Source organism: Orussus abietinus, unplaced genomic scaffold, assembly GCF_000612105.2.
Source record: "Orussus abietinus isolate OABI.00-Male unplaced genomic scaffold, Oabi_2.0 scaffold82, whole genome shotgun sequence".
NCBI lineage: Eukaryota > Metazoa > Arthropoda > Insecta > Hymenoptera > Orussidae > Orussus > Orussus abietinus.
The window spans coordinates 114520-142123 of NW_019394247.1; the positions used below are offsets into that span (position 1 = coordinate 114520).

At 53.3% G+C, this 27604-nt stretch overlaps 3 protein-coding genes across 8 annotated transcripts; 1 reads left to right on the plus strand and 2 right to left on the minus strand.

The window, feature by feature from the left end:
- Positions 1-245: 245 nt before the first annotated feature.
- LOC105695144 (methyltransferase-like protein 9) lies at positions 246-18087 on the plus strand. Of its 2 annotated transcripts, none has more exons than XM_012416465.1 (6): positions 246-581; positions 5920-6131; positions 13714-13926; positions 14253-14643; positions 15095-15175; positions 17932-18087. In XM_012416465.1, exons 1-6 carry the CDS (start codon positions 390-392, stop codon positions 17977-17979), a joined length of 1137 nt encoding a protein of 378 aa, XP_012271888.1. In that variant the 5' UTR covers positions 246-389; the 3' UTR covers positions 17980-18087. The 2 variants fall into 2 exon arrangements, with proteins under 2 accessions (XP_012271888.1, XP_012271889.1); XM_012416466.1 differs by having other exon boundaries at positions 14253-14634.
- On the minus strand, positions 15181-20453 carry LOC105695143. 4 transcript variants are annotated; one of them, XM_012416461.1, is made up of 8 exons: positions 20323-20453; positions 20084-20171; positions 19682-19924; positions 19203-19587; positions 18739-19123; positions 18525-18647; positions 17872-18004; positions 15181-17344 (listed from the first exon to the last, which is right to left on the minus strand). In XM_012416461.1, the coding sequence occupies exons 3-8, from the start codon at positions 19921-19923 to the stop codon at positions 17293-17295; spliced, it is 1320 nt and encodes a 439-aa protein (XP_012271884.1). In that variant the 5' UTR covers position 19924; positions 20084-20171; positions 20323-20453; the 3' UTR covers positions 15181-17292. The 4 variants fall into 4 exon arrangements, with proteins under 4 accessions (XP_012271884.1, XP_012271885.1, XP_012271883.1 ...); XM_012416462.1 differs by lacking the exon at positions 20084-20171; XM_012416460.1 differs by lacking the exon at positions 20084-20171 and having other exon boundaries at positions 20313-20453.
- Positions 20454-20857: 404 nt separating this feature from the next.
- Positions 20858-27540, minus strand: LOC105695169 (sorting nexin-8). Of its 2 annotated transcripts, none has more exons than XM_012416515.1 (9): positions 27248-27540; positions 26821-26948; positions 24144-24276; positions 23869-24062; positions 23678-23795; positions 23108-23567; positions 22492-22708; positions 22178-22366; positions 20858-22004 (listed from the first exon to the last, which is right to left on the minus strand). In XM_012416515.1, the coding sequence occupies exons 1-9, from the start codon at positions 27270-27272 to the stop codon at positions 21918-21920; spliced, it is 1551 nt and encodes a 516-aa protein (XP_012271938.1). In that variant the 5' UTR covers positions 27273-27540; the 3' UTR covers positions 20858-21917. The 2 variants fall into 2 exon arrangements, with proteins under 2 accessions (XP_012271938.1, XP_012271940.1); XM_012416517.2 differs by having other exon boundaries at positions 21893-22004; positions 22090-22366.
- Between the last annotated feature and the right edge of the window lie 64 nt (positions 27541-27604).

Consider the following 27604-nt stretch of genomic DNA (forward strand, 5'->3'; position numbering starts at 1 on the left):
ATACCGGGGCTTTTTTTATACCGTTTATTTCTGGCAGGTCCCGAATTAGAAGATTATAGAGAGCCCTATTGATTTTATCGAGTTTAAACGTCGTAAGATGTGAAGTATCCGGTTGGTTGGCGTCTCGACTGTTACCTACGGTGCGGGTGGCTTGGAGGTTCCCAGCGCCGCCGCTATGTAGGACCGGCGCTGCAGAAGCTGCGCGCGAGTCGCGCGCCAACATGGCGGCCACCTGTCGCGGGAGACGCGGAGAGAGGGATGACCAGTGTTTACGTGGATTGTTCGATAACCTCAACGTCTCGTGCGACATGATTCACGGAGAAAGGCGTGTTCGATGGCCTGGAACGGGCTTCTTGTGACTTGCAGTGGTTTTCGCGCTTCTGGCCGACATGGAGGGCTCGCAAAGGACTCCCACGTGCACCTGCCCGAGGGCGCAGAAGGGCACTCGCTGGCCGAACATAACCTCCTCGGGAGAGCCACCCTGCATCACCAGGAGCTACAGACCACACGGCAGCCTCGCCAGGATCCTCTTCGAGAAGCAGAGGGCCGACGACAGGCTCGCTGCTTACGACAAAACCCAGGTATTATTCCATATCTAAGATAACCTAGAAATACAGCCACCTCCTGCGAATGAGGTTATCTATAAACTCTACCGTCCCCTGGACTCAGTTCACACTCAGAACATATCCTAAATGGGTTAATTCATTTAAAACCCTCGTAGGGAACTGATACGATCCGGACTAAATCTTGGAATTCCATCTCGGAAGAGGTACGCACCTCTCGTAGGGTTATGAGTTTATGGATTCTGGTACACTGCCACTTTAGAGTGTGTAATACGCGATTAATGTCACTCAATGCTGCTCTGTGTAGGGATATCGAGGTTAGACTTCAAGGAATGTGCTCTACTTATACGCTGAAACTGTTTGAAGTTCGCTGGATATGATCGTTTGGAATGAAGCCTTGCGACGGAAGAGTTCCTCCGGGGAGAATTTGGAGAGAGCGTAGAGACCAAGGTTGTACGGATTCGTAGAGGTCCTAGTTACGTTATCGGGGAGAAGTCAGAGTCGGACACTTCGCCTGTAAGAACTAGGCTAATAAACGACTCGGTGAGAGCCTGGGTGCAAACAGGTTCCAAAAGTCGGGCCTGGGAGAGGCTCTCCATTCGTGCAAACCTCGGGGAACAGAGGGAGGTAGTCCGGTAATAATTAGTACGATTACCGTGCAAGGCCAACCACTGGCCATCTTGTCCGCCGTTGAGGCAACTCCACGGTCAAGCCCGTACTCGGTAATTACGGGTAATTACGTCCTCGATATTCCTGAAACATCTCGCTGCTCCGGGCACATCGGCTTCGGGGCTCCGGTCGTTCGGTATGCACCTCCGCCTCGGTTATAATTGCTCTCGCGCAGAAACCTGGAGAGAGAGAAGGGCACTCTCCTTCTCGAAAACCTCGCCATTAAACGAATTGCCATTGCGAGAGCCTCGGGTTCGCGTTTTCGGCTCGGCTTTTCTCCTCACGAATTATCTCCCTTCCGTTCCTCGATACGAAATTACAAATTCTACCTCCACTTACTTATCGCTAAGATTTTTCTATTCCTCATTTATTTTTATCGAACCATCTAGATATATTTTTCATGCTACTCTGTTATCGGCTGAGGCTCTATCTCTAAGCCTTGGAGTTTTCTCAACATTTTTCTCGAGACAGGGATTTTCTACAGAGCAGCAGAAGTAGCAATGAGGCTTTTCGAGCAGAGGGAAATTTTCTATCGGGCAGTAGAGGTACAATTTCAAAGTACAATTTCTCCATTTTACAAAGTTAGGAAAAATGTCCGGAAATTCATCACGAGTATCTACTAGTTCAATTTCAAGGGATTTAATTTCCTATTCTCATTACACCCTCATCTTAAGAATCTATGAACTTCACCGAGTATCCTTAACGATTATTATTTGCAAATCCCTAAAACATTAAAAAAAAAAAAATCTCGAAACGCTCGCGTCCATCTCGCAAAAATTTCGACGCGTTTCCAAATTTTCTTCGCTTTCCGACATTCCCCAGTTTTCCCCTAGAATTTTCACCGAGGGCGGATCTCCACCCTAGACGTTTCAGCCCTAATATCCCTAAGCAAACTCCCAGAGAAGTTCGCTTCTTTTTTTCTCTCTCCAGGGGCAAGGGGGGGGTTCTCGCGGTGTTTTAAGGTTTTAAAAAGGGTGCTCTCTCCTCCGGGGGGCTTTCGCCCCCCGCAACCCTCGGGGGCGGGGAGGCGAGAAAGAGGGCGGAAGAAAAGAGGGTGCTTTGAAACATTAAGTGACGGATGGATGAGACTCCTAAGGGGGAGCCTATTTCCAGGTTTCTCAATTCCGCGGCTCCAGGGCGCGTCTTTTCCGATCCGAAGCGTCTCTAAAGCTCCACTTCCTCCCCCCCGACCGCCCCCCGTGAGATAACGGCCCCAGAAAGGGATGACACACCCTGGCCCCTCCACCTTCCCCCTTTCTCGCTAACCTCGCGTTCATCCTTTGAATTCATCTTGGGGACTTTTTTTTTTTTTATGCCGCCCACCCCTTTAGGGACTTTATTGTAGGGTTGTTTTAGTAAAATTTTCGGGATTTTTTTTAGTGACTTTGATTTTTTTTTTTTGGCTGGAGGATCTAGGTGGAGAGAGATCTTTCGAGTGGCAGCGGGGTGGAAATAGGAAATAATGATATATAGATGTATATAGAGATATAGACATATGTAATATATACCCCTGGGATGGCGAAGGGGGTGCGTCCTGATTGGGAAAAGCGACGGGTTAACTAACCGTGAGTGGTTTTCCATCGGAAAAGCATCGGCTAACTAGGGCGCCGACTCGCGCCCGGAATAATTCCCGCCCGGGCTTCCCGCCCTGGGCGGTGATTACGGGAGAGAGGATCCCCAGGATCCTCTGGCGAGGTCTCGCGGAGGATATCCTTCGGAGACGTCGGGGATATATCGATGGGAGGATCCACGCGATGGGATCGATCGATCGGTTGTCTGGGAAAAATTGTAGAATCGGGGAAATGGAAAGGGAGGGGATTTCCCGTGTCTTTTTATTTATGTCGTTTGTTTATTTATTTATTTTTCGATGTCTCACCGCGGAAGGATCGGATCCTTCTGGAGGTCCCCGGTTTTCTTCCTTTCTCTTTCGAGGGGCTCCTTTCGCGGGGGGTATCCCGGTGGCGCTAATAACGCGCCGCCCGGGCGGGAATGCGTTTGACTCGCGATCCGACACGCCTCAGGAATCCGAGGAGCTCCGCCGTGCCGGGAGTCCAGACATCCCTAGTATTCCGTCCGGGAGGAGCATAAACCTCCGGGCGTTGTTTATTGGCCGGGCTCGGTAGGGCCCAGGCCACTCGGGCAGATGGGGCCCTACGTCGGGCCCCGAAAGCGTCTCGATCGGGGCGCATTGTCGCGTCCTCGTCGGGAACGAATTTCCGGGATTTCGGAGTTCCGGCGGAATCTTATAAGGAGAGGGAATTGGGCCCGAGAGGCCCAACGAGACTCGTCGGGCCCCGAGGAAGTCCCATTTAGTCATTGGGGAGGGTTTACTAGATTTTTCGAAATCCAGGTTTTCTAAGTCCCTCCTAAGAGGGGGAATTAATCGGGGAGGTGTGGAATCGGGCCCAGGAAGTCCAGGGAGTCGTCGCGCCCGGGGCCCATCGCGACACCTGGGGCCTTATAAGGCTTAGTCATTGGGGAGGGTTCACCAGGTCTTTCGAACTCCAGGTTTTCTAAGTCCCTCCTGAGAGGGCGAATTAATCGGGGAGATGTGGAATCGGGCCCAGGAAATCCCGGGAGTCATCGCGCCCGGGGCCCATCGCGACACCTGGGGCCTTATAAGGCTTAGTCATTGGGGAGGGTTCACCAGGTCTTTCGAACTCCAGGTTTTCTAAGTCCCTCCTGAGAGGGCGAATTAATCGGGGAGGTGTGGAATCGGGCCCAGGAAATCCAGGGAGTCGTCGCGCCCGGGGCCCATCGCGACACCTGGGGCCTTATAAGGCTTAGTAATTGGGGAGGGTTCACCAGATCTTTCGAACTCCAGGTTTTCTAAGTCCCTCCTGAGAGGGCGAATTAATCGGGGAGATGTGGAATCGGGCCCAGGAAATCCAGGGAGTCGTCGCGCCCGGGGCCCATCGCGACACCTGGGGCCTTAAGGCCCCGCTCCGGCGATCATTTCGTTTCGTCGCGGCGGGACGTTGATTTAGATGGCCGCGATCCCGCGAGCGGGGCTACCTGTCGGCACCGTCCGCGGGCCCCGACTCGGGGCCTTAACGGGGAGGGGGGCCAACGGGCCCCGCGCTAATGACGCGCCGAGAGGAATGCCGTCCCCCGAGCGCGCGACCACGTCGGTAGCCATTTGTAATTCTCCCCGGGGAAAAAGTCGGCGAGAGGCGAAATCAATGTGCGAGGAGAGAAGGGCCCGCGATTACCGGTCCCACGGGACCGATTATTCCCCGCGTTTTGGGCCCGTCGAGGGGGGGCCCCCCGCGAAGCACTCGCTCCTCCTGCTTTCTGATCCTTTATTTTATTTTATTTTATTTTTTTTCCTCTCCTTAAGAGAAATTCCCGGATCCCGGGAACGCCGCCTTTAAGACACTGCCCCCCGACACTTGCGCGATCCGAGAGCGCCGCCATCTTGGATCGTTAAGCCGGGACGAAAGTGGCATCTAAGAGGGGTCAGTCGCACGTGACACTTTTCTCCGAACTGGGTGTACCGAATCGTTCGAAACTTTGCAACGTTAACGCGGAGGCCATAGAGAAGGTCCTGACACTCGTGAAATTGCATTTCTTTTATTTTTACACATACCAAAAAAAATGTTCGAAGTATCTGTACGCAGATTTATTTCAATACTGATGTCGAGCACGTGTCCGTCAATTGTCGCACATACGTCGACAGAGGTTGGACTTTAAAGCTGGCGAAAGAAATAGTCAAGTTTAAAGGAAATAGTTAAGTGTACCATTAATCACCAAACCAATAATCAGCTCGCTCGAATAATGGGCCCTATTTCAAGGAGGGGGGGTTTACGACGCGATACGTCACGTTACGTCACGTTACGGCACGTTACGTCGCGTTACGTCGCGTTACCGCACGTTACGTCCCGGAAAGTCCTCAGAAAGTCCTCATCGGGCCCCGGGGCGTTAATTGCTCTTCTTCCGGATATAAGGCCCCGACTTTTTCGCGCCGGATGAGGAAAGGAGGCGAGAGACCGCCAATGAGCAAGGGGGTGGGACGGGGGGGGAGCCGAGAAGAAAAGAGCAACAAGTGTCTCCCGCGGTGAGGGGCGAAAGCATTCCTAATTATTCTCCCCTCCCCCCTCCCCCCCTCCGGGGGGACCCGGGAGACAAAAACCACCTTGATTACACTTTCGTTATAATTTCATCCGCCATGCCGGAGATCCCGCCAAATTGGATCGGATTCCCGATCCGCCTCGCGTGGTCTCGCAGCCGCCACGGAAAAAGGGCGCGAGCCCGCCAACAAAGGGCCCCCTCCACCGGGGCCTTACCTCACCACGGTGGGAGGAAATGGGACCTTCGGGGCCGAGGCGAAATTTCGGGGCTTTTCCCCGTTCAGTTGTGACAACCGTTTTCCCGAGATTAAGGGGGAAATTATAGGTGAAACTGCGAGACGGGGGTGTGCGTTTTGCCGATCTCCTTTGGGCCCGTTGGGAGGGGAATTGAAAGTGGGAGTGGGCCTTAAATGAGAATGGTTTCTCGAATTTAAATTGGAAAGGGATTCTCGGTAGGTGAGGAGTTCGATTCCAGGTTTTTCACTGGCGATGGACACTTTGCTCGGGACTTGGGACTGATCGCGCGTTTTGGGCCCGTTAGGTCGACATCAATTAGATATCGAGGATCGACGTGGATTAATGAAGGATCGTTTGCTTCTCGATTCGACGTGGACCAGTGGTACAGGGTGGACACCACGAGGGTTCGGGAGGACCTCCTGAGGATGTGGGTCCCACTGGGCGCGGGGCCCAACCGGGACCTGCCCGACAAGGCCGCCGAGGCGTTCCTGGCCCGGTCCACCGAGAGGTCGGACTCCCTCCCTCTGCAGATCTGGCACTCCCTGGCGAGGTCCGCCCTGTCCTGGTTCATCAGCCGGACCTCCATCAACGGGTGAGTCGCCGACCGGGCCCTATCGGGCCCCGCGAGACCCCCACCTAGAGTCGAAATCATATAGGAGAACGGGCCACGCGAGACATCCTGACGGGTGATCGACATTTTGGGCCTTATGCGAGAGTTAAGTCCGGGAGTCGTCCGGAGCTCCTCCTAGCCGAGGGTTGGGAAAGGGGAAGAGGGGTGTGTCGGGGCCCGAGGGCCCCATGACTCTGGCTTTCCGGGCCCCCCCGGGCCCTAAGGCCCCGCAGGAAAGGCCAGGAAGAGAGAGGGCCCCGGATCGTTTGCGAGGTGATGAAAGGGGGCCTACCCTTCCACGGCGGTTAATTAATAACCGCGGAGATACGATCTCCGCCTATCTCGCTGTCTCGGGGCCCGACGAGAGGCAGAGAGAGAGACGGAGGGGGCGGAGGGGACAGGGGGAGGGAAAGAGAGGTAGCTGGTGGCAAGGGCCCCGGCAAGCGCTCGACGAGGTGGCCAGCGTGGTTATTGATGGCCAGCTTTGTTTGCTCCGCGAACCGTTTATTAAAATCCAACGCGGGTGATTAACCTACGGGCCCCGCGCGGTGGTAGCCGAAGCCGGCCTTAGGGCCCCCGTTACGGAGTTTGGGCCCTACGGTCCCAGCTGATGTCCCGGTCTCGCGGGGATAAGGAACGAAGCGGATTCGGCGGATTGACCCTAGAGATCGGGCGAGATCGATCGTAGGGCCCGCCATTTTGCACGAGCGTTGGGCCCATTTTCCGGGGCCCTATGCTCGTGAAAATGGCGGGTTCCGCGACTTCGTGGCATGGACAGTTTCTTCGGATAATTTCGTACTGTCGGAAGGGCTCACCCGAGACACCCTCGTCGCGCTAGTCGTAGGGCCCCTTCTCGCGGGGCCTGAGATACGAGGGAACCCGTCGGTTAGTCATGGAGCTGCGAAATTGGAGGTTAACCTCTCTCTCTCTCTCTCTCTCTCTCCTCTTTCCCCCTTCTCTCCTAGCCGATGCATAGGCGACGATCCCGACGCATTCCCGCTGGGAATATTAATTACATTCTCCCCCCCCACCGGTGGGGCCCAATGGACCCCAGTCTCCCGGAGGTGGCGGCGACTCCAAGAGCTCCCGGTCCCCCTCCCCCGTACCCTCTACCCTCTATCTCCGAAGGCCTCCTCTTTTTACCGTTTCCGTCCCTCGACGGTGCCGTAGAATTAATCATAATTAGCGGCAAGATGTCCTCCGCCGAGACGCGTCGGTCCCCGGGGGCCCGGCCGGGACTCTTCCCTCCAACGGGCCCCCTTTTATTTCCATTTCCTCCTCCTCCTCCTCCTCCTCCTCCCCCCCGCGGACCCGGGGAGCAGTAATTTGACCAAATTGGGCCGCGGCGACTCGCCGGAATCCATTCACACTGCCCCCGACGTCAATTAAAACTGATTGGGAGGGAGGAAGAAGGGGGGGGGGGCCGAATTTCGGTGCCGGGCTTAATTGCGGGCCCGCGCCTTCTCGGGGCCCTCTCATTCCGGGCCCCCGTGTCCGCGCTTCGTGACGCCTCGTGAATCGCGGTGCCTTCGCACTCTATATATATATATACACACACATAGGTATACATATATGTACATACGAGCTCGCAGAAAAGAAATTCTTGGAAAATGCCCCCCGCGCCTCATCGGGCCCCGTCCAAAGGTACGGCCCAAATTGCAATGTATACATACCCAAACCCATGCACGTCCAATTACTTATTACCACACCGACTGGAAGAGTTCTCCCTGAAAGGAGAGAGAAAAGAAAAGAAAAAAAAAGAAAAGAAAACCACCAGCGCGCGACTCTTCGGGCCCCGAGTTTGGGCCCGTGACCCCACGGGGGGCCCCCCTCCGAGGTAGGGGGACCGCGAATCGCGTTCCCTCGAGGACGACAACGGGGGCAGTTAAGAAAAATGTGTGCCGCGGAGCGAAGACACCACGATTTGTGGGGGAGGAACGGGTGGGGGGGGAGGACAGCAGTCGATGAGCGCGGGGCCCCATCGGGCCCCTCCGCCAGACGGAACCCAGTAGCCAGTTTTTCTGTCTCGCCGTACTCTCGACGGTCGGTCTCGCGGGGGCCCTAAAGGAGGGAACGCCCCCCCCCCTCCCTCCCCCTTGGGGGAGGCTGTTTAGTTCCGCGCGCCACCTGTTATGCTCTCCCCGGCTACCGGGGCCCATTCCGTCGGCGGGGCCCGATGGGCCCGCCGCGAGAGCGGGGTAAAAAAATTAATTCCCCACCTGTACCGACCGCGTGGATAAAGGCCCTTTTTTTTTCCTCTCTCTCCCGGCCCCCACCCCACTATCTCTCTCTCTCTCTCTCTCTCTCTTTGACCGCGGATAGCGTAGCACCTTATTTCTCTAACGAGACAATCAGGCCCCGCAAAAACGCCGAAATGGCGCGCTTCGACTCCAACCCCCTCCCCTGAAGGAAAAAATTAATTCCCCCGGTCGGATTACGGGTGGAGCATTGTTTGCTCCTTTTTTTTTTCTTCTTCCTTCGTTTGTTTCCGAGTATCGTTACCGCGTTTCCTGTTTTCTATTTCTTTTTTTTTAGGGGGAGGGAACGGGGTGGGGTGGTCCTCGTCTCTCAGGCTCTCTTAGATGTTCGTGGTCGATGGAACGAAGGGGAGGGTAGGGGGGGATCCCCGATTTAGACATTAGGGGCCTCTTTGTTGGGGGGGTGGGAGAGGTAATTTCGAAGGGATGCTCCTCTAGGTTTTCGACTTAAGTCGACGACCAGGGTCCGCGGCGGGGAGGACGGGGGAGGAAAGGGGCGCCTCCCTGTTTCCCCTGGATCCGGGCGAGGATTGGCTCGGGTCGGTTCGGCCGGTAATTATCATTAACGCGATTGCGCGGCCCCCCTACGGACGCGCGCACCCTGCCGAGTTTCCCCGATTGGCAAGATTCTCTCTCTCTCTCTCTCTGTCCTCCTCTCTTTCCTCCCCGGTCTTGTCTCCCTTTCTCATTCTCTCTCTCTCTCTTTCGGTGTCGGCCGTAATTAAGGGGGCCACCGCGCAAGCGCCAATTTCCTCCGGGGCCGAAAGAAAAGGGAAAGAGAGCGCGCCCGGCCGCACCCCTTCGGCGGATTCCGCAGCGGAATTCGCGCGCCGTCTGTCGCCACGGCCAGTAATTATAAGGGTGGGCGGCACAACCACCGGCCAATCGGAGGGCCCGAGGCTGCCTGACGGGGGTGCGCGCGCTTCTTAATTACTCATTAACCCCTTGCCCGTGGACGTCACTCCGCCCCCGCGGCCGGGCTTTCCCCTGGAGCCGACGCCGACCGCCGCCATTACGACGGGCCACTACGGAAAGGTAACCCGCGGTCGAGGAGTCGAACGGATGTGACCGGTCGACCCTCTACAAGTGGCGTTGGTTTATGATTCCAATTGATTCGCCGATTGGGCCGGTTTCCTCTCTAGGAAAGGTAGGAGGCCGGTTTCGGGGGAGGATTTCACCCTGCACCCTTATAATATAAGGTGCCTGCATATTGTGCAGGGCTCGGTTTCGTCGAGCCCGGGAGTGCGAGTACCCTAGATGGCGCTCTGCCCACGCAGACGGGAGTCGGTGCCGATCGCTCCCAATCTCCCGGGACGTCGAACGGGGTAGGAGAGACTCCCCGGCTAGGTGGAGGGCCCTCGTCGACGTTAAACGTACGTCGACTTTGGACATTGGGGGGAGTAACGTTTACGCGGGGGGGGGTACGAGATATCCGGATGGCCCTAGACGGCGAATAATCGCGATCGCCACCAATGCGCACCGGCCCTACGCGCAGCGTTGGCATCGCAACGATTTACCTTTCCGTCACGTGCGTCGGCCACTCTCCCGTCACGAAGTTCTAACCTCAAAAACCTAATCGAGAGCACCATCCCGTATAGTCCCACCCCGTCGAGTCCTCCCGACGCGTTCCCTCTGTGATAAGAGAATCTCTCTCTCTCTCTTTCTATCCCTCCCCTCCTCCCCCTCGCATCCTAGCCCAGCATGTCGAGAATCTCGGTAATTTGACTTTCGTCACCCCGCCGGCGTAGAGTCGATAGGAATCGAGCCTCGGCGGCACCTCCTCCCCCCGTTCACACCTACGCGTCGAGCCGACAGGAGTGGGGGGGACATCGTAACGGCGGGGGGAGGGCAGGGAGGGAGGGGGGGCAGAGGGGTACGCGAAAGACTCGCATAACGATCCCGTTTAAGAATCCACCCCCTCCGGTCCGGGGGAAGTGACGGCGACCCCCGGGCTTCCTCCTCCCCCGCGCCCCCGCGCCCCTTGTTCCTTCCACCCTCGCGTCCCCTTTCTACTCCCCCCATCCCCCTCATCCGCCAACTCCGCCGCGGGATGGCATTTGCAAACTCCCGCGTATAATTGCCGTTGCGCGCCCTCCCCTACCGGCGCCCCTCCACCCGGTCCTCCGGCGCGGGGGGCGGAGCCTCCCCCGCACGCGGTCCCCCCCCCGCCGCCGCCGCCGCCTCCACCCCTCCCGAGCCCGCCTACCAGCATCCCTCGCGGTCCCGGGCGATCCCCCTCCCCTCCCCCGCTTCCTCGCTCCCCTCCCCTACAGGCGCGAGATGAAACCCGCCGCGGGGGGTGGGACGGAAAGCGGGGGGGGGCAGAGGGGCAGGGGGCGACGACCGACGGGAAGAGCTAACGAGACGCCGCGGCGCGGCGCCCCCTAGGTGGAGAAGAGGCGGGAGGGGGATGCTAAATACACACGGTGCATGGCACACCCGCGGCGTCGGGGGGAGGGGGAGGAGGGGGGGCGACGTCACCCCTCGCCCCCCGTACGGCTTGCCGAGCGCGCGCTTTCGACGTTTCTCGCGAAATAATTTACCCCCCCGCCCCACGCTGCGCGTCGCCTCCATCGCCACCCCCTGGATACTGGAGGGCCCCCCCCCCGCCGCGAGGTGAGGGGGCGGGGGCGCACGCTTTTACATTGTCGCTCCGGGGGAACGTACACCCCCCGTTCCCTTCCTATCCCTCGGACTTATATATGTGAGTGGGAGGGGGCGTGTGGGGGTGGACGCGCCCGAGCGAGGCGAGACTCGCCTCCCTGTACGTCCGCGATGTCGACTGTATAATCGCCAGGAGAAAGAGAGAGAGAGAGATAGGAGGAGGGGAGGGAGAAGGTGCTGGATATCGCGCGAACAAGGGACGGGGGGTGGGGAAGAGACCCTCCGGCAGGGCTTTTCTTTCCTTCCAGGTTTTCTTGCTTTTCTTGGTTTTTTTTTTCTGGGGGGTGGTATTTTTGGCAATTCGCGCCTGGGGTTTATCTTCCCTATCGTCGAAAGGGATTTTCGCGCGTCGTTTTCCCTGGGTGGGGGAAATGGGAGGGGGTGGCGGACTTTTGGGTCCGTCGTCAGGCCCCGAGCGGGGAGGGTTGAGTTAGGTTAGGTTTGGCCCGTCGAGGGGGTAGACGTCGGGAGCGATGCAACCCTGGCTCGGGCCCAGGAAAGGGGAGAGGGGGTAAGGCCCACTTTTTCGTTCGAACGGCGACCGTGATATCCCCTTCCTCCTCCTCCTCCTCCTCCCCCCCCCCTCGGATTCCACCGTCGCGCACGTGCGCGTTGCGCACGCGTGTGTACGACGCGACGCGCGGCGGGGCCCCGCGCACGGTTCGGAGCGGGATTTGCAAACAATGGGGCCCCGGCAAACGGGCGGATTCTTTAGATGGCGGGCGATACGCGCCCCCGATTTACATATTATTGCTATTATTAGGTAAACGGTCCTCCGAGCGCCTCTTTAACACCGTAAACTGGCCCCTCGGGAGAGGAGAGAGAGAGGTACTTTACGAGGCGAGAGGGGAGGGAGAGGAATGGGCCTTATACGAGGCGTCGTGACGACTTTCCACCCCGGGGCCCCCGGGGAGGAGCGATTCCGTCGCGGGTAATTCCATCTCGAGTGCCGCTCGGCCGAGATGACGGGTCGCGGATGCAGATCGCACGCAACCCCATGGCGGGGGGGGGGGGCCGGCCGGAAGGGCCCAAAAACGGGGCCCGAGGGGTCGCGCGACCGCGGCAGTCATCGAGACTCGCATAGACCGGAGAAGGAACCTCCCGGAGTGGTACTCCTTCGGGGCGCCCGAGGTGACGAGGAATTAACGAGTCGGGTCCCGAAAGACGTGGGGGGGTGGGAGGGGGAGGGGGTAAGACCGGTTAATTCCTCGACACCTCGGGGGCCCGGTCTCTCGCGCGCACCTCCACCACCGCCGGGGCCCCGGGATATATGACGTGCGGAAAAAGACTCCGGGGGTACGGCAGACCGCATGCCGCCAGGAAGCCGGGCCCTTTCGCGGGAGTCCGGGCCCAATGGGATGGGGTAAGGGGGGGGGGGACAGCGAAAGGGCCCCGAGACGGCAAGAAGGGTAGAGAGAAACCGAGGTTCGGCGGGCAAAAAGGCGGTCAAAGCGGGCCCCGAGGGGGGGGCGCGCTCCCCGGGTGGGGCCCGTAGGGCCCCGAGAACGGGGGCGGTAGCGCAACGTGCGTTGGAAAGAGAGAGAGAGAGCGGAGGGAGGGGGGAGGGGGGTCGCATACGCGATACAATGGAGCCGAAGGAGCCGAGAGCAAAACCGGTGAATTAATTGTCGCTCGCGCGGCCGCGCCGCCTGGGGCCCGGGGGAGGGAGGCAGGGAGGGGGGGCCCTACGATCTGTGGCCCTGATTTGTGGGCCGCACGTGTGTGTCTCCGCGATGCGAGGGCCCCGTACGAGACGAGGCCTGACAATAAAAAGATCCGGCGTCGAGGGGGAGGGGGGGAGGGAGGGAGGGAGGGGGCCCAGTGGCGCGGCCATCGGGCCCCGGCCGATCGATTCCGATCGGGAATGGAGAGGAGGACGCGCGGAGGAGGAATCTCGCGAGTCTCCCCTGTATACGTATGTACATACCTATATGTATATATGCACCTCTCTATATACATATAATCCCACCAATAGAGGGGGTGCGAAGGACAGCGGGGGAGGGGGGCATGAGGCCTCGAAGGGCGAGAGGGAGATACCCGAGCACAATGGGCCCGAGAGAGATAGGGTCAGAGGGGGAGGAGAAGGGAGGGGACGCCGAACAATGCGGACCGCGAGAGGGCACCCTCCCCTCCCTCCCGCCGTTCGTTCCTCGCTGATTTTTTCGCGACTTCTTCCTCTCTTCCTCTCTCCCTCCCCCCTCCCCGAAGGGGTTTTTATCGGCGCGCGCGTTGCTTGACTTTGCATTTATTTTTATTTATCATTCAATAGAGGGGCCCGATCGAGGGTGGAGGGGCGGCAAGGGGGAGGGAAAGGTGCTCGTTAATTGATGGCACCGACCGATGCCGCGACGGTCCCGAGTTGGTTGCCTTATTTATAAGAGAGGGAGAGGGACCGAATTCACGATCAAAATCCCCGTGGGCCTTACGGCATTGATGGATCGGGGGGGCCCGAGTGGGGGGAGGGGGTTGGGGGGGTTAGGACTTTTCGGGAGACAGCGGGACTCTTTTTCCGATGCGTGGAATCCGCGCGACGGTGCCGGGACCTGTGAATGTCGTCGAGGTGGGAGGGGGCCTTAGGGCCCAAATTTTTGGGGGTTATTCTATTTCGGGAGGAAAAGTGATGGCATTCGGTGGGTTTTCAGGCTCCTGGGCAGGGGATCCATGCACGTCTTCTCGGCCGAGCAGTTCGTCAAGCTGATGGAGGCCAGCGGGTTCGCCGGGCCCTGGCACTCGCTGGTTGATCTCGGCGCCGGCGACGGCGCCACCACCGCCCACGTGGCCCACCTCTTCGAGAAGGTCTACGCCACTGAGATCTCGCCGCCGATGCGATGGGCCCTGTCGAAACGCAAGTTTACGTGCGTAAACGAGCCTCCGGACTCTCCGGACCGCGCGCTCTCGGCCGCCCCTTTTCCCGCCCGCGCACCTTTGCGGCCGGGCCGCACCCACGCGCGCCTCCCCCTCGGTCTGGAAATACTGCGGGACACTTTTAGGTAGCGGCAGCAACGTCGTTTCGACGTCCGTCGTTGCGACGTCCGTCGTTTCGACGTCCGTCGTTTCGACGTCCGTCGTTGCGACGTCCGTCGTTTCGACGTCCGTCGTTTACTACGGATCCATCACCCTCTATGCCGAGACCGAGGGCGCTATCCGATAAGACACATTGTACGATAGTTCGTCTCTCCAGGGTGCTCGACATCGACCACTGGCACGAGGAGGCGGGTCCCTTCAGCGTGATCCTGTGCCTGAACCTGCTGGACAGGTGCGACAGGCCCAGCACCCTGCTCAGGCGTCTGAAGAGCGCCCTCGCACCTGGGGGCCGGATCGTCGTCGCCTTGGTACTTCCCTTCGGGCCCTACGTCGAGGTCGGCGAACGCGGGGACCACAGGCCCTCGGAGTACCTGCCGATCAAGGGCGTCGGCCTCGAGGGCCAGATCCCTGCCCTCCTCGACCGCGTCTTCGGGCCCCTGGGCCTGGAGTGCCTCGCCTGGAGCAAACTGCCCTACCTCTGCGAGGGTGACCTCAGCCAGGCTTATTGCTTCCTGGACGACGCCATCTTCGTTCTGCGGGTGCGACAGGTGGCACAGGAAGGCACGTGGTCGCCAACCACGTGGTCTCTCGACCCCCGCCTCCCTTTCCCCTCCTCATCGCCTCCTATCCTCTCGTTTCTTTTCACTTTCTTTGAACCTCACCCCGATACCTATTAACACCACCTCCTGGCGTGTGTGTATATATATATACACGCCAGAATGTGGTGTTCTTATATATTACATATTATATTATAATTTTTTTTTCCCCTTCATTCGTCTTCACTCCTCCCGTTCATTTGTTCATTACTTTAATTATCCTACGATTCATTAACTTCGATTATTTTCACTTTCGCCTTGCATGTCTCTTAATTCCCTCCTTTAGCTTTCATTTCCTCCTCTTGCTTCGCAATTTCATTTTTTCTCTTCTCAACCCTTTTCTTCCTTTTTTTTTCCCCCCCTCTGGAGGACCCCAAGAGTTCAAGGATCCCTTTTATTCCAGGAGGACCCCAGGACCACCTCCCACGGGAACTGCCCCAGGTCGGATGTCGGGACGGAGGATCGCACCATATCAGACGCACAGGCATGTCACACTTGTAAATGGTTTAATAATCGTTATCACGAGTTCGTTACGCAGGAGTACAGAGAGACAGTAAGAGAAAGAGAGAGAAAGAGGGCGATACTGGCAAGCAATACGAGTTTAGTGTGCAAACATTGCGGGTAAATGCGACGGCGCGTGTACAGAGAGTCGTTTTGTCCTTATCAGTTACGGGGGGGAGGAGGGGGGGTTCGATCGATCGATTACAATTCGACTTACTGTCAAACCTTTTCTCCGGCTGATAAGCGATATACTTGAATTCTTCCATTTCCATTAATTTCTTTGGGGGGAAAAAAAAAGAAAAAATCCCTCCTAATTCTTCGCCTCGTCTCTTTTCGTTCGTATAAAAAAAAAAAAGAAGGAAGAACAATGAAAAGAAATCTTGAAAAATTAAGACCTTTTCCCCGTCAAGTACGAACACTTGCGGTACAGTTCTCTGTGTACTAATTTGATTACCTAAATCTCTCTTATCACAAATTATCGCGAAATATCGCCTAAGTGCCGATTAACTCGCAAATGCGAGAACTGCCTTTACTTTATATTTTTCTTTTCCTTCTTTCTCAATACAAAGAGAGAAATTTCCCGCGAAATCGCCGATCGCCGCAGAAACTTTGACAGCAAGGCGTCTCTTCTTATTCGCTTTGATTTTTTTTTTCTCTTCTTTTTTATACCCTTTTCTCGCATTTTCTTCTTGTATACAGTTCGCACATGTAGCTACGACGAGGGCGGGGATAACGCGGGTATAACAATTAATGAATTACCAATAATATTGCAGCAGCCATGTATATAAGAGATCGTCCCCTGAGTGGCGTGAATTTTTTTTCTCGCGGTCAAAAGTGCACTGATAAAAAAAAGGATGTGTATAAATTGTCACGAATCATTCAGGAGTGTGTGGAAAAAATCCGAGAAACCCTCAGGGGACGATCCGATACCAGAAGAAGTACCTGATGAAGAGGGAGAGCACGAGAACGCGATAAATAAATACATATACATATATATACCTATTTATTTATAATTTTTTTTTTCCGTATATATATGTATATATATACGTGTGTCTGTGTGAGTGGTAATGGCCGAAAAAGTCTCTCTGCCGAAACGTGCGCCCGCGCCTTATAAAAGAAATTCCGTCGAAAAATGGCGCTCGCGGGTGTCTCGGATTTCCTTCCTTTCTTTCTTTTGCACTGTCCCGAGTAGGCCGAGAATTTGTCGTTCGAGTGGAAAAGGAACTTACCAAAGAAAAAGAAAAAAAAGAAAAGAACGATTAATAACGCGAGAATTACATTTTTCTTTTTTTTCTTCCTCCGCCTTGAGCGCACCCGCGACCGGAAGGCCGTTCAATTCGCCGGGGACGATTTCGCATTGTTAATCGAATTTACATATATATAATATATACATACATTTTATTTATACATATGTATATATTTACTTTTTGGTTTCCACTCTCGTCCTCTCTTTGGCGAAGAGCGAGATCGCGACCGGCGAAGGAACAAGGACGATGAGTTGATAATTAACGGACAGGATACATCTTTTTCTTCTCTGTCGGCGCGGCGCCTAATCGTCGACGATTTTTATCTCCTCTCCTGTTTTTTTTTTTCTCTCTTTTTTTTCCTTTTAATCCTTTTCCTTCTTCCCTCTTTTTCGAAAACGCAAACGAAAGTCGAGTCGCAGCGCTGGGGAAAGAAAGAGAGAGGTTCCCAGGACGACGCGAGTCCTGCCGCTTTAATAATAATTATTAATAATTTGTCGATCCTTAACCTAGTCCACGTTTATCACAGTCCACGCATGACTCGTTTTTCCTTCTTCTTCTTCTTCCTTTTTTTCCTTTGTTTCTCTCTCGTTTCTTGTTTCTTGTTTCCCGCCCCGTGCAAAGTCCTAAACGCCAACGTCCCTTCTTCTTGTGTGTCGTCTACCTCATCTTCGTCGTCGTTTTCCTTCCTCCCGTCTTCTTTGAGCAAACCTTCGGTTTCCTTAAGTCTAGTTCCCGAGAAAAAAAAAAATAAAAAAAAACACCAACGAGGAAAAATCTCCCTTGCTGACTAGAACACTGTTGGAGAGGACTCTCTTATTTTTTTTTCTTTTCTTTTCTTTTTTATTCAGCTTCCTTAGTCCATCTTCCGCTGCTCACACATCTCCTCCAGGCTTCCTCCCGTTTTCCTGCATTCGCGTTAAACAGAGATATCTCGTTAATCGACATTCCCTTACTCCGTCCAAAATTTTAGATATCACGAGGAACCGTCCTCTAAGTCCGCCTTTCCTCGTTTTCAAGTCTATCGATCGTTTCTCAGCTGGTCAAGGTACTTAGGCTCGTACTCATAACCTCACTTTCTGCGTTGAAAGGCTGTCAAATAAGTCCTTTCAACGTCTGGCCACTTTTTATACACTTTTGTCTCGCTTAGTAACAGGCATCGACCTTCTCGATCATTCGCCTGCACATCTCTTTGAGCATGTATGACTATCACACCTCGCAGTACTTCGCACCCTGAGCTTTCTTCCTTTTGGGGACAAACTGTCGATTACTTTTCCCTCCATGCAGTACTTAATCCTCAATCTGATGCGGCCAATTTTTCTTTAGCCATTTAAAGACTACAAATAAAAGGGATCAGAAATTAAAAGACTAAAAGTCAAGTATGAGTACGAACCTTGGCGGGTTTAATTAGAGAATTATTATGTGGAGTACTCACATCGCAGGCAGATAGGGAGTCCCGGTGTGCTCTAATCGATGCTTGTCCTCGTTCTTCCAGCTGGAGACCGGGATGTGTGGCGGAGGCAAGAAACTCCTAAGAGACTGAACGAGCTGTATCGTGTCGACCAGAGCTGCAAACGAAACACCGGTGAACTTAATCGAAGGCATATCTCGATTTACTCTCCAGACTCGAGAGGTGGCGAGTCAAGTTTCATCGAACTACTCGACTCACCAAGCTTCATCGAGTCTTGTCCATACAGACTGTAGATTTTCAATTGGAGCACTTAGGAACATTTGCCATGAAAACTTGTCCTTAATTATTTTCGTCTAAACAAGATTGACACTTTGTGTGATTAACAATTTGTTTAAATAAGATTTCTCACGCACAGTGATTTTATAATCAAACACTGTTCACTGTTCGATACTGTATTCGACTCCTGCGTGAAGATTATGTATGGAGGTTATGTATATAGGTGCAAGTTTAAAAAATTTTAGTTACAGCCAAGCTTTTGTAGTAAATGTTCCAAGGCATCCAGAATTGACGTCATGAGGTATCGATTGACAAATGGCTATTTGTACCCTTTCGATTAAATGTGTACAGTCTTCCGAGTGTATAATGTCACTTATTAAGGTTTTCTTCGACCCACTCACTTTTCTGCAGGGCTTCCGACTGCTTCCCATAGGGCTTGCACATTGCTGGACGCACGCAGGCCTTCATCCTCGCCATGTTCTTCATGACTTCTGCGAAAGCCCTGACTATCTTCTCTTGACCTCCTAGAAAGGAAGAAGCGATGAATGGAAGATACGAAGGACAATATTAAGGAATTTTTATCGATGAGGTAAGCCACTGCAAATTTAAAGTTACCTTCTGAGCTGGACGAAGAGGACCTAGAGCCTTTGTCGTTGTCAAGAGACCAAGCACCATTGTGTAAAGCTAGGAGGTCCTTGTTGGCGTTCCCTAGGCCCTGGAGGTTCCCCAGACTCAGTCCGCTGAGGCCTTCGAAGTTGTCTAGGTTGGAGCGAAGGAAATCCGTCAACTTGTGGTCGGACACTGGCACCGATGATATGGGATTCTCGTAGTGAGGCTTGCTGGAAGGCTTCTTTTCTTGGGATGCAGGCCGATGGGGAATATTTAAGGATGGTCGACTGGGAGGACGCTGGAGACTCATCTGGTTACCACCACCTCGAGCGTCGGTGAGGTCTGCGGTGCCTCCAGCCATGTGCGTGTTCGGTCCACCTCCTGTCATTGCCTGATGTAATCGAGTAGCGGAGAATGTAATAACCTAATGGACAAGGTCCATTGTGCCATGAGAAGAAAAATTTACTTACTGCTTGGAAATCCGTGCTATGAGGGAAGCTAGATCTCAAAAAGGAAGCAGTCGCTTCGTTGTCCTGGATGTAAGTCGGAGCCATGTGGCCCATTTTCTGCGTGAGTTCCAGCTGATTCTTGTAGTAACGGCACGCAGGATTGGGACAGTTCTGGACTACTTCTACGATGAATTCCTTCTCCATTCCGAAGCATTCTCTGCCAATGGTATAGGACTCCATGACTGCCCTGACGGTTCCCTCCAATCCCAAGTGCAATCCGTGCGGGCCATTCATGTGTTTCAGCATGACAGCGTTTGCAAAGTGTTCATACGGAAGGATTATCTTCCCATTCTCTCGGAGGACCAGTCGCCCTTGAGAATCCAGCGCTACCCTCGATGCCATCATTCTAGAAATTTCAAGACAAATCAATTAACCTCAATTCCTACAATTAACTTTAAAGCCCTAGACAAATTACATCATCTACAAGATCTTTAACTTACTGCAGGTACGTGGCGCTGGGGAGTAATGAGGCCTCTTTCAATTCGGTGAAGCACTGCAGCAGCTCTATGCTCGAATTCCATCCCTTGTTTTGGAGATACAATTGCAGCAGCATGTACATCTTCTCCGTGACATAGCCAGCGCCGCTGGCGCTGCCCGGATAACCAGAACTACCGGCAGGAGGACCCATCTCCGTTTGCATTCCCTTAGCCACGATGCTTTTCATAGTCTCCGCCAGGTCCATCCTGTGAACCGACATCCTGAATTAAGCTGAGCGATCCAAAAAAATCTTCAAGATAGTCCTCTTCGCAACGCCCAGTGATAGGAGAATGTGGCAACGAGTGCCAAAATCACTTCCTTCGGAAGGCCCTTTACTGTATGCGAACCATACTGAACATGATTACCTTCCTCTCTCCTAGCGTCAGACCGTCAATGCCTTGTTCGCATGATTTCGCAAATTCGGCCACTGTTGTCATCCTTTGGCGCGTCCCTCTGAGTGATGGGGGGGAAAAAAAGAAAAGAGAAAAGGAAAACCGAAGAGCACTCGCCCTCGCACCGGATGCCGTGCCGAGGCCGCGGCCGAGGGCACCGCCTCAGTTCGGATTTACTTAGGAAAACTCGAGCTATACTTGCCGACACTCACCGCTGGCCCGGTGGCTCGCCATTCGCAGCTCCAGGAAGGCCCAGAGGCCTTAATCGCCTCCGCCCGACATACAATTACTAATTAAACGCTTCGCATTTCCGAGCGGCGTAAAGCGCGATAATTACTCCCCCGGGGAGAAGTTCCGGGTAGTGCCGTAAATATCGCTGCGGTAGTAAATCTAGCGCCGCGCTGGTGGCGACATCTGCTAGGAGACGCGTGAAACCTCTAGCGAAATCTACCCACTGGGTTACACTTACTTCCGATCTCCTAGGTTATTGACATTGACCCAGAAATGATGTGCCGATTTCACTATAAATCGTAATACCACTTAGCGAAAACCGTGTTTCAGCAATGCGGAACGTTAAAAATTAATAGAAGAATGAATTACCATTCATTGCTTGAAAGTGGATACTGGTATGTAGTTAACGAGTCAGCCGTCACGCGGTGTGTCGCTGGTGGCGCGAAAGTTTGAAAACAGGAAAGACAACTAATTTCTATAAGAAGTAATGGTCACTAAGAGAAGCCATCGTAAGCCTTATCGTTAACTCAGATATCTTGTATTATCAAAGAGTAAACTATCGCATAACGTGTGTAAAATACATAATAATAATAATATTAATATCAATAATATAATAGTGACCACGATCAACGTGGGGATAACGAATAAATGATTTCTCAAGAGGCCCCGTCCACTCTCCGCAGACTGAGGAAATGTACCCTCGAGTCGTTCCAACTCCCGGAAGTCACTGTCTTTTAAAAAGGAATAAGTGCACTTGTTTCCATGCATAAACAATCACCTAGATACCGTCTCCAAGACCCGATATCAATAAACGTATGTACATCCATTCGAGTATTTACAAGATTATGCAACCAGTTTAAAGCCAGGATTTTTTCCTCGGCGTAAACAATGTTAAGTACACAACAAGGAATGCCCACTTAGTGAATGATGCACCGAATCTTTCAGGATCTCCCCGAAAGCCTGGAGCCTTCGCCCTGCCCAATTTGCAGAAAGAAGTTCCTTAAAAAGGACCCCAATACAACGAAAGCCCTTTTTTCGCGTTTACGCGAATCTCTGGAATGTGCGCCCTATATACAAGGGGCGAAGACAATGCGAACAAGTAGAAGATAAACGAACATTAATTTCGCAAGCTCGATAAGTCTTTGTTCTCTTCCTCGAGGCCCGTCCTGTGAGGTCGGGGTCAAGGGGTTACTCACTCAGGAAACCGTGGATATTTTAATTCCCGAATTCACGTGGAAATTGTGAAAGATCATCTAAACATTGTTACTATTATAAGGCCGATCGTCACTTGTTATCGAATCACGTAGCCGTTTATCGTATAAAATCGAAGGCAACCGATTTCCGAGTGAATATCCCCTAGGTCGGGTTCCTGCTCTTGCTTTCCAGACATGAAGAATGCATTATCACTGCTCGATGAGCAAATACCAACAATCCCCGTTTTCGGTCAATTGGTTCAAACTAGAGCGGATTAATCAGAAGCGCGGATACCATGTACATTTTGTACAAACTGTCCGTGGTATCGACGCGAATCGTTAAAGAAGAGTGAGTATTGCCCGAATAAAGAGATGCGCCTCCGCTATGAGATGCCATTGGACCCGCTCGCCGCCTTCTCGGGCAGGCACTTCGTGATCGTCGGCTCGATCAGCTTCCACACCTCCGCCAGCTGCAAGAAGGAAAGAAATTGAAACTCCAAGGACACTCCAGGGAGTACTTGCCGCTCGTCGAGCGAGGAGGGGATCCCAACCTACCGGAGTTCCTTCAGGGAGCGGAAAGAGAAGCGGAAGAGAGATTAATACCAGGACCCGAAGAAGAGTGACCAAGGGATGTAGAGCTCACCTCGGAGTGTCCTCTTATCTGGACGCTGACGAGGCTCTGCAGGACCGTCGCGAGGATCTCCAGGTGTGCATGGACGAGTTGAGTCTCCATGTGCAGGCAATGCAGGGAAAAGGAGTTCCTCAGCTCGACGTTCGCGATCACGGACTCCTGGGCGACCATCTTGTTCTCCAGGTACTCCACGGTGTCGGCCTGGAAGAGGAAACCGAGGTACTAAATACCCTCGACGACCTTAAATCGGACGAGGGTCTTTTTTGCGTATCTACGACGCGATAGGCGCTAAGCGTTCTTCGCATCATCAATATAAAGGCTCTCACGTCGGTCCCTCTGATGACGCCCTGCATCTGCCTCTTCTTCAAGGCCAGCATCGTCGACAACGCTCGCTGGTGGTCCGCGCTGACCCCTCGCTCGTGTCTCTCGCAGAGGATCCTATGCGCTACCAGAATATCCAGGAGGAGGTTCAATCTCTCGCACACCATGGTCTCTTCCCTTACGGCTTGCTGAAGAGCCCTCGTCGAGAGCAGGCTGAATTCCCTGGAAGCCCCGAAGGGTTACGCATCACCTTAGCCAAGCTACGCACCAAAGACGCAAACGATACGCAGCGAATCTCTTCAAGAAAGCATCTACATCCTTAAAGTGATACGAAAGGACCTCCACATTAACCGTAGATAGGTTAAGTGTTTCATACAGTGAAATAAATTCTACACGCTCCCTGTACACGTCTTTGGTATGCACAAAGCAGACATTGGACCTCACGACGTAAACGAGACAAGGTGTGTCACCGCGCAAACATTACAATAGCCATGATTTTGTTACCCAACCGACGACGGTTTTAATATTAGCGCAACGGTGCGGCGTTACGGAAGTCGCGAGAGGACGTCTACTTTGCGTCATTAAGGAACCTCATGTCTCTTTTCTGTCTTTCTCTAGTACTTTGAGATTACGTGGAAGCCCTTCTTCATGTCGTGCCAGATCGTGGAGCCCCCGGTGACCCAGGAACTGCTGCCGTGCGACTCGGCAGCCAGATTCGTCAGCTGGGTGCCGAGTTCGGCCATGTCGACGGCGTATCCATGAGACCGGATGGCCAGGCAGTCGGCGATGTTCTTCAGCCGCGAGATCCCGGCAAGTATCACCTTGATCTGATCCCTGCTGTTGGCGAATTCGGTCAGGGTCTCCGCGGGCACGAGCTCCTTCGCCCTGGAGGCCAGCTCCGAGGTCGCGAACTCGTCCGGGACTCGCCGGAAGACCTCGCGAATCTTGTGCTGGGTCTCCTCGCCGGTGTACGTGAAGAAGAACTGCACGATGGGGTCCTGGCTGACCACCGGGTGTCGGGCAATCAGCGTCAGGAACCGCAGAAGCGAGCGCCTCCTCTCCTCCAGGAACTGGGAATCCGCTGAAGAGGGATTGCAACGTTATAATGAATCCACGGAAAGTGGAACCCACCCTTAGCGTAATGTCTCCTTGTCCTGCTTAATGGCCAAGACTTCAAGTCCATCAAGTTACCTCCCACGATTTTCTTTGGTGGCAGCTTCGGTATCAGCCTGTAGGGGAACCTCGCAAGAAGTAGCTCGTGCAGCGAGACGAAGTCGTTGTAACGTCGGTACACCACCGAGTTGAATCTCTGAAAAGTGATTGCCATTACCAGTCCGATAGTTCATCCTGAAATCGCCGTTTTCCCTGAAATCTCTCCTAACCTTGCTGGCCACCTGGTACTCCACGTGCTTCAAAAAGATGCCCTTCTTCTCAGGTACCAGGTTGACCTCGATGGTGTCCAGGTTGCAGATCTCCAGGTAGCTGAGATTCAGTTTTGCCGGGTTAGTGTTCCGGTACATCCGCTGGGCCAGGAGAGTCACCTCCGAGAGGTCGCCCAAAACCGGGACCGGCAGTTCTGAGGATGAAGAATCAATTAATAATCGTTATCGACCTCCTGCATGTACAGGAAGGAACCCGAAGAGGAGGCATCGCCAACCTTGAGATTCCGTGTTCTCCAGGAGTTTGTCGCTCGGCTGTTTCCCTTGCTGAGCGAAGGCGACCAAGGCCAGTCCCTTGTAGAGGCCACTCCTGGTTAAATAGCCCATCTTGCTGTCGACCAGCTCCCAGATCTACGGAAAAAGATGGAAAAAAAATTATCTCCGTAGAATTTAAAGAGCCGAGATGAAATATAAACGACGCGTCGCGCTCACAAGGCTGTATACTTATACTAGCTTATGCATTTGGTGCGAAACTCTACCTAGTACCTAAAACCGGTGCCAAGCCCTCTCAGCACTCATTTACATGGAACTACGAGAATTGTACACCTCTATTCTACATAAATATCCATTAGTTATCCATAAATACTCGCAGCATATCAATAAACTTGGTAGAGTTTCGCACCAAGTACCAATACAAGCACGTCTACAAGAGCTACGCTTCCGTCGATTTTTCACGGCATTCGGCATTGCACATGTCGTTCAATTTCGCCCTTTGTCGTGATATTATCAATAAATCGGAAGAAAAACATTGTTCGGTGTAAAAAAAAAAAAGGGAAAAAAAATGGACTCCAGGTTCCATAGAGTCGTAAGTTTCCCCGTGAGTTTCCTCGAAGCCGAGCGCTGGCCGAGGTTGGGCCATAAATGAAAGTAACAACATTCCTCGGATTCTTTTTCTTTCCGCCTCGTCCGCGCCCCGAGTGCCTCTCTCTTTTCCCCAGGACTTCTTTATTATCTCGGCTCGGGTTTAAGTGAACTCGAAGAAGGCATGAAATGCACTTTTCACATGAATAATATAGAAAAAAAAAAAACAAAAAATCAAAGACGTGTTCCCGGGTCGAATCCTGGGAAGTCCTGGCCGATGGTTGCGTTAAAGAGGAAGTCCGCATACGTGTGCGAGCGCAAGGCGAGAAAGAAATGAAACGCCATTAAGCGAAATTAGCCTCGTCCGTGGCGCAGAAATAACGGGGGAGGCCCTCTCTCTCTCTCCCCCACAATGTGTTTGTGACACTTGTCGCATGGTACGTGATTCTCGAGGGCGATCGTCCAATACCCGCGATTGTCGTTCGCCTCCACGACAAGGTCCTCGGATCCTTATCTATATTTCCTCAATCAACCCTCGAGAAACCTCGAATCGAGACTTAAAAAGTATAGGTATTTTAGTTAAATAATGTTACAGAGGGTTACGACTAAGCACTGAATTAGAGAGCACTGCCACTTAATTATGAGTAACATATAAATAAGCCTGCGTCACTTTCCTCCCCGTTGATCGGAGGAATTAAATATCTCCTCCGGTGATCATCGACGTCGAGTGAATGGCTCTTCTTTTTCTTCTCATCCACCGACAGTGAGCTCCTTCAGGCTCGCCTTAATCTCTGCGAGATTATATGCGTGGAATAAAAAAGTCACGTTCGCCTCTGGACGTCCGATGACCTTCCTGGGCCCTTCCCCGATGCTGATCAGCTGCGCTGTAAAGAGGTCCCATCAGTCGGAGTCCTTTGTATGGGGCGAAGGACACCGATGTGGGTCTCTGACGTGAAGAGTGCGCTGCAATTACCAGCTGCCTATCGGTGGGCAATCAGTAACGTCACCGTACAATGCCCAAGAATAGTGAGCGAGGACGTATCGCTCGTAAATGTGGCCATGCTCCTTTAATCCAAATGAGACCACATCGACTCGTGGACTCGGGCCATCTTTCGCAAGCCTTTCCCCTTCTTTCCACTGCGTCACATGCTTTGGGCTTGAATCTTCTACGGGGTTCGACGTGAAGGGAGACGTCCGCGTATTAATCAGCAATAGGCGTGTTGATAAGGCCGCGCCGATAGCACGGGAAGCTGGGCTGGATTGTGACATCTCCGATCCAATGGCGCATCAACGCAATTAACTACAATCGCCGCGCTATTTTTTCCTCCTATAAACTGCTCTCGAATGGACTGCTAACGGAGCCATTAGTGGCTTTAATCAATGACTTTCGTAACACCTTTGAACGACTATCGGATACCACCATCGGAGCACTCGATGTGCACCTTGAGGAAATACATGGGTTTGCTACGATCAATACTTAATGCTTTTGCTGGGTCAAGTTGTAAAAAATCTAAACGAACAAAACTTTCCCCTGCAGTGTATAATTACTGCTGCTATGAAGATTATGCAGGAAACATCAAAAGTTTGCTAGACATTATTTTGCATTTATATTAGATCATTGGAGAAATATAACCGATAAGTGTACTTGTATCTAAACAGTGATACTCAACGAATGTTGTTACATGGAAATTAGTAGAGTAATGAATAAAATCTTTATATTAGCAGCAATGATATACCCTAGGTGAATGTAGTCCACTTGTTTGTTTACAATTCAACCTGAAAAAGGTATGAATCATTAACCGCATGAAACCAGTGTACCCCATTAAGAACCGTTCGCACGCTCACGGTCCCACTTGGGTAATAATAATGGCCCGAAGAGGCATGCCAGTTCACGAGCATAAACTGTACACTGAAACTGTACTTTTTACAGACACATGCATGTGTCAAAGAGCCAGGTACATTCTCCGATTGGCCACATTTCTCAAAACGGCAGGAAAAACCCGAAAACCCTTAAATCATTATTCAACGTACCAGCGATCTACCTCTCTGCAAAAAAACACCCGAATGAGAGGATGAAATCTAGAAAATAATCACCTGGCTGAGTACAGGGCTGCTGAGTTGAGACTTGACGAGAAGAGACTTGAAGACTTCCCTCTCAACGTTCCCTCCAGCCGGTGAGCAGATCTTCTCGTAGACCTCCCTGTAGAAGGCCGGTATCGAGCCTGCGTGTCCATATCCCGACATAGCAGGTGGTTCCAGGAACAGCCGAAAAGAACAGGGAAAAAAAAACACACAATCAACACTTCAACGCTGCGTATCGAAAGAGCGCCCTACCTTGCCGACCATCGCGGGGCGAAAGTGCGGCGTAAAGAAAGGACCATATCCGAGATTTCGGAGGGAATTTTAGGGCGCGAGGGGTACCGTCGGATTTCCCCTTCCCCTCCGTAGAGATTTCTGTTGGGAAAGAGTCCGCGGCGCGGGTTAATCTCGACTTGACGCAGGAAAAAGGCTCGCTATTTACCGGAGGAGAGATCGGTCGACGCCATCTTGTTTCTCGTGGATCATCCGAGCAGAGCCGGACCGCTCCCCCCTCTCCCCGACCCTGGACCACGATCAGCGAGATGCGCTCTCGAGCTATCGACACGTCTCGATGTATCCATGTATCGATGCCGGATCCTCACAAAGGATCGGTCTCGCCCGTCGCACTGTTCACTGATCACGGAAACATAATCGGAGGCGATAATGTAGGGCACTGTAATTACTTGGTCGGTCGTCGAGCGCGCGACGCGCAAAGTACGAGAACGTGTCTCACCGTTGCCGTGCGGCGTGGAACTGAGCGGAGGTGCCAGAGAGCGAAGCCGCCATCCTGGCTTCGCTG

Excerpts from the sequence above, each read along its gene's own strand:
- LOC105695169 (XM_012416515.1), bottom strand. The coding sequence starts at position 27,272 with ATGGCGTCGACCGATCTCTCCTCCG. Across the intron at positions 24,277-26,820 it reads GCAGCCCTGTACTCAGCCAG|ATCTGGGAGCTGGTCGACAG; the intron begins GTGATTATTTTC and ends CTTTTTCCGTAG. Across the intron at positions 22,005-22,177 it reads AGATAAGAGGACACTCCGAG|CTGGCGGAGGTGTGGAAGCT; the intron begins GTGAGCTCTACA and ends TCCTTCTTGCAG.
- LOC105695144 (XM_012416465.1), top strand. The coding sequence starts at position 390 with ATGGAGGGCTCGCAAAGGACTCCCACGTGCACCTGCCCGAGGGCGCAG. Across the intron at positions 582-5,919 it reads CTGCTTACGACAAAACCCAG|TGGTACAGGGTGGACACCAC; the intron begins GTATTATTCCAT and ends GACGTGGACCAG. Across the intron at positions 13,927-14,252 it reads CTGTCGAAACGCAAGTTTAC|GGTGCTCGACATCGACCACT; the intron begins GTGCGTAAACGA and ends TCGTCTCTCCAG.
- LOC105695143 (XM_012416460.1), bottom strand. The coding sequence starts at position 20,344 with ATGGCGAGCCACCGGGCCAGCGGTGAGTGTCG. Across the intron at positions 19,124-19,202 it reads ATAGCACGGATTTCCAAGCA|GCAATGACAGGAGGTGGACC; the intron begins GTAAGTAAATTT and ends CGATTACATCAG. Across the intron at positions 18,648-18,738 it reads CTCTTCGTCCAGCTCAGAAG|GAGGTCAAGAGAAGATAGTC; the intron begins GTAACTTTAAAT and ends CTTCCTTTCTAG.